At 43.2% G+C, this 11497-nt stretch overlaps 1 protein-coding gene across 1 annotated transcript; it reads right to left on the reverse strand.

Annotated features, from left to right (window-relative positions):
* Positions 1 to 254: 254 nt before the first annotated feature.
* LOC121547976 (urotensin-2 receptor-like) lies at positions 255 to 1552 on the reverse strand. The gene has a single exon (XM_041859380.1). It carries the CDS (start codon positions 1385 to 1387, stop codon positions 293 to 295), a length of 1095 nt encoding a protein of 364 aa, XP_041715314.1. The 5' UTR covers positions 1388 to 1552; the 3' UTR covers positions 255 to 292.
* Positions 1553 to 11497: the final 9945 nt, after the last annotated feature.

Here is an 11497-nt window from a genome sequence, read left to right on the forward strand (position 1 = left end):
GCAAAGGACACTCGGAGTCAAACATAAGTAAAACCCGTTTCTCCTCCACACACTTAATCTCTCTGCCATGAGTTGAAACTAGCCCTGATTGACCTGTCCACTGTCAAGTCATATCTAATTTGAGGGATAGGAGAAAGGAAGGAAGGAAGGATGGAAGGAAGGAAGGAAAGAAGGAAAGAAAGATAATACAACTATAATATACCCAGCATTATGACAATGTATATCTTAGCGTTTGACAGATGATTACCTGTTACCTGTTGCAGTTCCAAAATCACTCTCTCTTTGCACAGGCTCACTGTCCCTGCAGAGTCCCCATCACCAGCGTCTCCGAGTTGAACTCAAACTGATTCGAGGAGGATGCCGACTTCCCACAGGAATACAAGCTGGGAGTGCGCTGCTTAAAAGATGAGGTGTAGCGGTAGAAACTCTTGTGTCTGTTCTTCAGGTATTCCCTGTAGTTCTTGGTGAGGAGGGTGTATAGGAAGGGGTTAATGCAGCTGTTGCTGTAGGTGAGACAGGCCACCAGGTAATTAATACAGGTGTGTGTGTGAGAGGCCAGGCCTAAAGGTTTCTGCTGGTACAAAGGAAACAGTTGCCATATCCAGAACGGCAGGAAACACGCCCAGAACACCAGAACTATAGTGAAAATCATTACCAAGACTTTCTGCTTCGGGGAGCGCTTGTTCCTTTTGTTGATGACCGAGTTCCTCTGGGACTCTAAGTAAGTGCGGGCTAACTTTGTATACAAATAGCCGATAATCAACCCAGGCGCCATGATGCTCGTGCCAAACAAAACGGTCAGGTAGATCTTATATGCCCGGGGTGCCCAGGTGGGCGCGCACATCCTCTTCACCGCCCCGTTGGGCGCGCTCTTGGTGGTCTCTGTGACCATGACCATCATGGGTAAGGTGAGGACCAGGGAGAGCAGCCAGACCCCCCAGGCCAGGGCTTTGCGATAGCTCTTGGAGCGCCGTACCGTGTCAAGTGGCTTGGTGACAGCCAGGTAGCGCTCCGTGCACATCACAGTGAGGGTAAAGATGCTGGCGTGCATGGTGAGCAGGTCAAGGCTGAGGAGGATGCGGCAGCCCACATCTCCGAAGTACCAGTCCTTGAGGAAGTAGGTGCACACCACGAACGGGATTGTGGAGAGGTACAAGAGGTCCGCTAGCGCTAGATTAATGATGGAGATGTACATGGAGGTGGCGAAGCGGATAGAATGACACATCACTACCAGAGTGTACACATTCCCCGACACGCCGACTATGTAGACGACAGACAACAAGGTCCCGAAAGTGGAGGTGATAACCAGCTCCTCTACGCTGCTCCCCGAGCCGCTGTTTGGAGCTGGCGGACTGACATTCTGGTTAATAGTCTTGTTGGGGTTCATCGCACTGTCTGTGTAGCGCCTCTCTGATGTCGTTCAGTTGTTGTTCCGATGTAGTGTTTAAGGTGGAGAAGTTCTAAAAGATTAAGCTTAGTTTAGTTGGTCACTGGTCAGTGAAGAGCATCCGTGCGGGATGTGTTTTGATGTTAGCGATATCTGTCTGCGCGCGCTGCCGCTGCTCCTCTCGGCTTCTCCTGACGTCAGTCATTGAATTCTACCCCAGCCACACTCTCATGGATCTTGCATAACATATAAAAACATAACACTATATATAGTACACTATATTTAATTAATTCATGAACTCATTCATTTTGAGCTGTGACAAAATAAGTCACATGCCAAACAAGAGGGACTGAGAGAAATAAGAAGGTGCGTTTCATACATTATTTTTTTAGCAGGCAAATAAATTACTTAACGAAGATTGAGTATGGACTTCCTACAGATTTATACGTTAATTTGAAAATGGTAGAAATCCCATTATTTCAAGGAAAGAGAGTGGGACACTTTTGCGCACATACATTTGGGGTAATTAGCACAACAGTGACTTGTCTCTATCGCTAATTTGATCTCCAGGGTGTTCCTTTACTGAAAATCAGGCTGGCAAACTTAGTAAAATCATCTCATTAAAAGGATTTTGTGATATGAATCTTTCTCACCGGGACCTACATACGCGTGTATATTAGGCTAAATCAAACGTCCCTGCTTCTGGCACAAACAATGTTCGATTTAATGCCCTTGTATAATCCAAGACGTGAAAATATATTTTCCGTTTCCTCAAAAACGTTTTGAGTAATAACGCTACACAGGCCATATAATAAAATACCATTCACTTGATTTTGTGCATAAAGAAGTTGTTGAGGTTGAGGAAATAGTTTAAGTGAGCAGTAACCTATCAATTTACGGAGAAAGTGTGTGCAGATACAGCCCCATTGGAGAAGCACAGATGTAACTTCTTTATTCCAGTCACAAAGTATGGATTTTGATAAATGGTTATTATTACATTTCCAATTAGTGCCCTCTTTTAAAATCTCCTTCGGGAAATGACAGACAGGCCAGGTGTCTGTATGGGTAAATCTTCTGATGAGAGGGGGCCATGCTGTTTCCGGATGGAGAATGCAATAACAGGTGCACAAGTGGTGTGTGTGTGTGTGTGTGTGTGTGTACACTAACGGTAAAAAGTTTTAGAACACCTACCCATTCAAGGGTTTTTCTTTCTTCTACATTGTAGAATAATAGTGAAGACATCAAAACTATGAAATAACACATGGAACGGAATCATGTAGTAAACAAAAAGTGTTAAACAAATCAAAACATATTTTATATTTGAGATTTTTCAAATAGCCACCCTTTGCCTTGATGACAGCTTTGCACACTCTTAGCATTCTCTCAACCAGCTTCACCTGGAATGCTTTTCCAACATTCTTGAAGGAGTTCCCACATATGCTGAGCACTTGTTGGCTGCTTTTCCTTCACTCTGTGGTCTTCAATCTGATGCAGCACTCCATCACTCTCCTTCTTCATAAAATAGCCCTTACACAGCCTGGAGGTGTGTTGGTTCATTGTCCTGTTGAAAAACAAATGATAGTCCATCTAAGCCCAAACCAGATGGGATGGTGTATCGCTGCAGAATGCTGTGGTAGCCATGCTGGTTAAGTGTGCCTTGAATTCTAAATAAATCAAGAGACAGTGTCACCAGCAAAGCACCACCACACCATAACACCACCTCCTCCATGCTTTACGGTGGGAAATACACATGCGGAGAACATCCGTTCACCCACACCGCGTCTCACAAAGACATGGCGGTTGGAACCAAAAATCTCAGATTTGGACTCCAGACCAAAGGACACATTTCCACCATTCTATGTCCATTGCTCGTGTTTCTTGGCGCAAGCAAGTCTATTCTTCTTATGGTGTCCTTTAGTAGTGGTTTCTTTGCAGCAATTCGACCATGAAGGCCTGAGTCTCCTCTGAACAGTTGATGTTGAGATGTGTCTGTTACTTGAACTCTATGAAGCATTTATTTGGGCAGCAATTTCTGAGGCTGGTAACTCTAATGAACTTATCCTCTGCAGCAGAGGTTACTCTGGGTCTTCCATTCCTGTGGCGGTCCTCATGAGAGCCAGTTTCATCATAGCGCTTGATGGTTTTTGAAACTGCACTTAAAGAAACTTTCAAAGTTCTTGAAATGTTCCGTATTGACTGACCTTCATGTCGTTTCTCTTTGCTTATTTGAGCTGTTCTTGCCATAATATGGACTTGGTCTTTTACAAAATAGGGCTATCTTCTGTATACCCCCCTACCTTGTCACAACACAACTGATTGGCTCAAACGCATTAAGAAGGAAAGAAATTCCACAAATTAACTTTTAAGATGGCACACCTGTTCATTGAAATCAATTCCAGGAGCTGGTTGAGAGAATGCCAAGAGTGTGCAAAGCTGTCATCAAAGCAAAGGGTGGCTATTTGAAGAATCTCAAATATAAAATATATTTTGATTTCATTAACACTTTTTGGGTTAGTACATGATTCCATATGTGTTATTTCATAGTTTTGATGTCTTTACTATTATTATACAATGTAGAAAATAGTAAAAATAAAGAAAGACCCTTGAATGAGTAGGTGTTCTAAAACTTTTGACTGGTAGTGTATGTGTGTGTGCGTGTGTATGTGTGTGTGTGTGTGTGTGTGTGTGTGTGTGTGTGTGTGTGCGTTAAGAGAGAGCATGCAAGAGAGACTGTGTTATGTGAGGTGAAAGGTGTCTGCAGAAGGGAGGGGAACAGAATAGAGGAAGCATATCATTTAACACAGAAATTACTGTATCACTGTTAATGTGTCATGAGGTCTGTCCCAGTCACACAGAGTAGAGACTGGGAGGAGGGCATCACCCTGTGAGAGGAACTTACTTCAAGGCAGGGGCTGGAGAGCTTGCAGCACACACTCACTCACTTACTCTCTCTCTCTCACTCTCACTCTTATACTCTCAGTAATCATAATAATTTACATTTATTTATAAATGATTGTAAAGCATCGTAATTCTGTTAAAACTTTTTAGTTTCAAGAGCAACTGACGTGATCAATTAGGCTAAATTGACACAATTATCTACAGTTTTATTTGGAAGTATGATGTCCATATTCAGTCAGTCCTCTCCACATGAGACTGCTAGCTTGCTTTTTCTCTCCCATTATCACTTTTATCCCACTCTCTCTCTCTCTCTCTCTTTTTTCTTCTTCTTCTATATTCTTATACTCTTATAAGTATTTTATCAGCCTTAGCTACGTTTGTGATGCTCCTGATAGGTCAATATTTTCATTGGGGAAGGGAGTATTGAACCTAGACGCAGCTGTCTGATAACATAATCACTTGACATGGTAACAGCAAGGGATCAACAGATCTGCTATTTTATTCTTGTGGGTTTGTGGTTGCAAGCAAGTTTGCTTTGCAGGTCAAATCAAATCAAGTTTATTGGTAGCATACACAGATTTTCATGTTATCACAGGTGCAGCGAAATGCTTGCGTTTCTAGCACCAACAGTGCAGTAATACCTAGCAATACAAAACAATAAATACACACATAATCCCAAAAGTAAAAAAGTAAAAAAGAAATAAAGAAATATCAGAACTAGCAATGTCAGAGTCCGGAATATATATATATATATATATATATATATATTTCACTCCTTGACAAGAGTCACTAGAGGGTAGAACACACTTCAAACTTTGTTTGGACACTGAGTGTACAACACATTAAGAACAGCTGCTCTTTCCATGACATAGATTTAAATCCACTTCAAATCAGTGTAGATGAAGGGGAGGAGACAGGTTAAATAAGGATTTCTAAGACTTGAGACAATTGAGACATGGATTATGTGTGCCATTCAGAGGGTGAATGGGCAAAACAAAATATTTAAGTGCCTTTGAACAGGGTATGGTAGTAGTTGCCAGGCGCACCGGTTTGAGTGTGTCAAGAACTGCAATGCTTCTGGGTTTTTCACGCTCAACAGTTTCCTGTGTGTATCAAGAATGGTCCACCACCCAAAGAACATCCAGCCAACTTGACACAACTGTGGGAAGCATTGGAGTCCACATAGGCCAGCATCCCTGTGGAACGCTTTCGACACATTGTAGAGTCTGTTCTGTATGTTCTGATGAATTGAGGTTGTTCTGAGGGCAAAAGGGGGAGGTGCAACTCAATATTAGGAAGGTGTTCTTAATGTTTTGTACACTCCGTGTATACAGTGCCTTCGGAAAGTATTCAGACCCCTTGACTTTTTCCACATTTTGTTACGTTACAGCTTTATTCTAAAATTTATTAAATCATTTCCCCCCCTCATCAATCTACAAACAATACCCCATAATGACAAAGCAAAAATAGGTTTTTAGAAATTGTTGCTAATTTATTCAAAATAAAAAATTTAATCAAATCACATTTTATTTGCCACATGCGCCAATACCTTACAGTGAAATGCTTACTTACCTTAACCAACAATGTAGTTTACAAAAAACAAGTGTTAAGTAAAAAACCTGTGCGGGGGCACAGTTGAGGTAATTGAGGTAATATGTACATGTGGGTAGAGTTAGTCACTATGCATACAGTGGCTTGCGAAAGTATTTACCCCCCATTTCTCCTATTTTGTTGCCTTACAACCTGGAATTAAAATTGATTTTTTGGGGGTTTGTATCATTTGATTTACACAACATGCCTACCACTTTGAAGATGCAAAATATTTTTTGTTGTGAAACAAACAAGAAATAAGACAAAAAAACAGAAAACTAGAGCGTGCATAACTATTCACCCCCCCCCCCCCAAAGTCAATACTTTGTAGAGACACCTTTTGCGGCAATTACAGCTGCAAGTGTCTTGGGGCATGTCTCTTGGCACATCTAGGCTTGGCACATCTAGCCACTGGGATTTTTGCCCATTCTTCAAGGCAAAACTGCTCCAGCTCCTTCAAGTTGGATAGGTTCCGCTGGTGTACAGCAATCTTTAAGTCATACCACAGATTCTCAATTTGATTGAGGTCTGGGCTTTGACTAGGCCATTCCAAGACATTTAAATGTTTCCCCTTAAACCACTCGAGTGTTGCTTTAGCAGTATGCTTAGGGTCATTGTCCAGCTGGAAGGTGAACCTCCGTCCCAGTCTCAAATCTCTGGAAGGCTGAAACAGGTTTCCTGCAAGAATTACCCTTTATTTAGCGCCATCCATCATTCCTTCAATTCTGATCAGTTTCCCTGTCCCTGCCGATGAAAAACATCCCCACAGCATGATGCTGCCACCACCATGCTTCACTGTGGGGATGGTGTTCTCGGGGTGATGAGGTGTTGGGTTTGTGCCAGACATAGCGTTTTCCTTGATGGCCAAAAAGCTCAATTTTAGTCTCATCTGACCAGAGTACCTTCTTCCATATGTTTGGGGTGTCTCCCACATGCCTTTTGGCAAACACCAAACGTGTTTGCTTATTTTTTTCTCTAAGCAATAGCTTTTTTTCTGGCCACTCTTCCGTAAAGCCCAGCTCTGTGAAGTGTACGGCTTAAAGTGGTCCTATGGACAGATACTCCAATCTCCGCTGTGGAGCTTTGCAGCTCCTTCAGGGTTATCTTTGGTCTCTTTGTTGACTCTCTGATTAATGCCCTCCTTGCCTGGTCCGTGAGTTTTGGTGGGCGGCCCTCTCTTGGCAGGTTTGTTGAGGTGCCATATTCTTTCCATTTTTTAATAATGGATTTAAATGGTGCTCCATGGAATGTTCAAAGTTTTGGATATTTTTTTATAACCCAACCCTGATCTGTACTTCTCCACAACTTTGTCCCTGACCTGTTTGGAGAGCTCCTTGGTCTTCATGGTGCCGCTTGCTTGGTGGTGCCCCTTGCTTGGTGGTGTTGCAAACTCTGGGGCCTTTCAGAACAGGTATATATATATACTGCGATCATGTGACAGATCATGTGACACTTAGATTGCACACAGTCAGACTTTATTTAACTAATTATGTGACTTCTGAAGGTAATTGGTTGTACCAGATCTTATTTAGGGGCTTCATAGCAAAGGTGGTGAATACATACGCACGCACCAATTTTCCGTTATTTATTTTTTAGAATTATTTGAAACATGTTAATTATTTAATTTCACTTCACCAATTTTGACTATTTTGTGTATGTCCATTACATGAAATCCAAATAAAAATCCATTTAAATTACAGGTTGTAATGCAATAAAATAGGAAAAAAGCCAAGGGGGATGAATACTTTTGCAAGGCACTGTATATAATAAACAGATAGTAGCAGCAACGTAAAAGAGGGGGTGCGTTGGGGTGTGGTGGGGGGGGACACACACACACACACACACACACACACACACACAATGCAAATAGTCTGGGTAGCCATGATTAGCTGTTCAGGAGTCTTATGGCTTGGGGGTTGAAGCTATTAAGAAGCCTTTTGGACCTAGACTTGGCACTCCGGTACCGCTTGCCATGCGGTAGCAGAGAGAACAGTCGATGACTAGGGTTGCTGGAGTCTTTGACAATTTTTAGGGCCTTCCTCTGACACCACCTGGTATAGAGGTCCTGGATGGCAGAAAGCTTGGCTCCAGTGATGTACTGGGCCGTACGCACTACCCTCTGTAGTGCCTTGCAGTCGGAGGCCGGGCAGTTGCCATACCAGGCAGTGATGCAACCTGTCAAGATGCTCTCGATGGTGCAGCTGTAGAACTTTTTGAGGATCTGAGGACACATGCCAAATCTTTTCAGTCTCCTGAGGGGAATAGGCTTTGTCGTGCCCTCTTCACGACTGTCTTGGTGTGTTTGGACCTTGATAGTTTGTTGGTGATGCGGACACCAAGGAACTTAAAACTCTCAACCTGTTCCACTACAGCCCTGTCGATGTGAATGGGGGCGTGATCAGTCCTCTTTTTCACCCCTGTAGTCCACAATCATCTCCTTTATCTTGATCACATTGAGGGAGAGGTTGTTATCCTGGCACCACACGGCCAGGTCTTTGACCTTCTCCCTATAGGCTGTCTCATCGTTGTCGTTGATCAGGCCTACCACTGTTGTGTCATCGGCAAACTTAATGATGGTGTTGGATTTGTGCATGGCCAAGCAGTCATGGGTGAACAGGGAGTACAGGAGGGGACTGAGCACGCACCCCTGAGGGGCCCCCGTGATGAGGATCAGCGTGGCAGATGTGTTGTTACCTAACCTTATCACCTGGGAGTGACCCGTCAGGAAGTCCAGGATCCTGTTGCAGAGGGAGGTGTTTAGTCCCAGGGTCCTTAGCTTAGTGATGAGCTTTGAGGGCACTATGGTGTTGAATGCTGAGCTGTAGTCAATGAATAGCATTCTCACATAGGTGTTCCTCTTGTCCAGGTGGGAAAGCGCATTGTGGAGTGCAATAGAGATTGCATCATCTTTGGATCTGTTGGGGCGGTATGCAAATTGGAGTGGGTCTAGGGTTTCTGGGATAATGGTGTTGATGTGAGCCATGACCAGCCTTTCAAAGCACTTCATGGCTACAGACGTAAGTGCTACGGGTCGGTAGTCATTTACCCAGGTTATCTTAGTATTCTTGGGCACAGGGACTATGGTGTTCTGCTTGAAACATGTTGGTATTACAGACTCAGTCAGGGACACGTTGAAAATGTCAGTGAAGACACTTGCCAGTTGGTCAGCGCATGCTCGGAGTACGCATCCTGGTAATCCGTATGGCCCTGCGGCCTTGTGAATGTTGACTTGCTTAAAAGTGAAATGGAGGGCGAAGGAAAGCTTTGTACGCTTCCCTATGTGTGGAGTAAAGGTGGTCTAGAGTTTTTTCCCTCTGGTTGCACATTTAACATGCTGGTAGAAATGAGGTAAAACGGATTTAAGTTTCCCTGCATTAAAGTCCGCGGCCACTAGGAGCGCTGCCTCTGGATGAGCGTTTCCTGTTTGCTTATGGTCTTATACAGCTCATTGAGTGCAGTCTAAGTGCAAGAATCAGTTTGTGGTGGTACATAGACAGCTACGAAAAATATAGACGAAAAGTATCTTGGTAAATAGTGTGGTCTACAGCTTATCATGAGATACTCTACCTCAGGCGAGCAAAACCTTCGAGACTTCCTTAATATTAGATTTCGTGCACCAGCTGTTGTTTACAAATATACACAGACTACCACCCCTTGTCTTACCGGAGTCAGCTGTTCTATCCTGCCGATCTAGCGAATATCCCGCCAGCTGTATGTTATCCATGTCATCGTTCAGCCACGACTCGAGTGTCTACAGAATATCCTTCGCGTCTGACTCGTTGAAGAAAAAAATCTTTGTCCAATATGAGGTGAGTAATTGCTGTCCTGATATCCAGAAGCTTTTTTTTGTCATAAGAGACGGTGGCAGAAACATTATGTACAGAATACAGTGGGGGAAAAAAGTATTTAGTCAGCCACCAATTGTGCAAGTTCTCTCACTTAAAAAGATGAGAGAGGCCTGTAATTTTCATCATAGGTACACGTCAACTATGACAGACAAATTGAGAAAAAAAAATCCAGAAAATCACATTGTAGGATTTTTTATGAATTTATTTGCAAATTATGGTGGAAAATAAGTATTTGGTCACCTACAAACAAGCAAGATTTCTGGCTCTCACAGACCTGTAACTTCTTCTTTAAGAGGCTCCTCTGTCCTTCACTCGTTACCTGTATTAATGGCACCTGTTTGAACTTGTTATCAGTATAAAAGACACCTGTCCACAACCTCAAACAGTCACACTCCAAACTCCACTATGGCCAAGACCAAAGAGCTGTCAAAGGACACCAGAAACAAAATTGTAGACCTGCACCAGGCTGGGAAGACTGAATCTGCAATAGGTAAGCAGCTTGGTTTGAAGAAATCAACTGTGGGAGCAATTATTAGGAAATGGAAGACATACAAGACCACTGACAATCTCCCTCGATCTGGGGCTCCACGCAAGATCTCACCCCGTGGGGTCAAAATGATCACAAGAATGGTGAGCAAAAATCCCAGAACCACACGGGGGGACCTAGTGAATGACCTGCAGAGAGCTGGGACCAAAGTTACAAAGCCTACCATCAGTAACACACTAGGCCGCCAGGGACTCAAATCCTGCAGTGCAGACGTGTCCCCCTGCTTAAGCCAGTACATGTCCAGGCCCGTCTGAAGTTTGCTAGAGTGCATTTGGATGATCCAGAAGAGGATTGGGAGAATGTCATATGGTCAGATGAAACCAAAATATAACTTTTTGGTAAAAACTCAACTCGTCGTGTTTGGAGGACAAAGAATGCTGAGTTGCATCCAAAGAACACCATACCTACTGTGAAGCATGGGGGTGGAAACATCATGCTTTGGGGCTGTTTTTCTGCAAAGGGACCAGGACGACTGATCCGTGTAAAGGAAAGAATGAATGGGGCCATGTATCGTGAGATTTTGAGTGAAAACCTCCTTCCATCAGCAAGGGCATTGAAGATGAAACATGGCTGGGTCTTTCGGCATGACAATGATCCCAAACACACCGCCCGGGCAACGAAGGAGTGGCTTCGTAAGAAGCATTTCAAGGTCCTGGAGTGGCCTAGCCAGTCTCCAGATCTCAACCCCATAGAAAATCTTTGGAGGGAGTTGAAAGTCCGTGTTGCCCAGCGACAGCCCCAAAACATCACTGCTCTAGAGGAGATCTGCATGGAGGAATGGGCCAAAATACCAGCAACATTGTGTGAAAACCTTGTGAAGACTTACAGAAAACGTTTGACCTGTGTCATTGCCAACAAAGGGTATATAACAAAGTATTGAGAAACTTTTGTTATTGACCAAATACTTATTTACCACCATAATTTGAAAATAAATTCATTAAAAATCCTACAATGTGATTTTCTGGATTTTTTTTTCTCATTTTGTCTGTCATAGTTGACGTGTACCTATGATGAAAATTACAGGCCTCTCTCATCTTTTTAAGTGGGAGAACTTGCACAATTGGTGGCTGACTAAATACTTTTTTTCCCCACTGTAAATTACAAATAACATGAAAAAACACACATAATAGCACAATTGGTTAGCTGGCAGTAAAACTGCAGCCATCTCCTCCGGCGCCATTTTGATCTGTGTCCATTGTGTCCATTGTTATACACTACCGGTCAAAC

Source organism: Coregonus clupeaformis, chromosome 31 (assembly GCF_020615455.1).
Source record: "Coregonus clupeaformis isolate EN_2021a chromosome 31, ASM2061545v1, whole genome shotgun sequence".
In the NCBI taxonomy this organism is placed as follows: domain Eukaryota; kingdom Metazoa; phylum Chordata; class Actinopteri; order Salmoniformes; family Salmonidae; genus Coregonus; species Coregonus clupeaformis.

Coding starts and splice junctions, on each gene's coding strand:
- LOC121547976 (XM_041859380.1), bottom strand. CDS start 1,387: ATGAACCCCAACAAGACTATTAACCAGAATGTCAGTCCGCCAGCTCCA.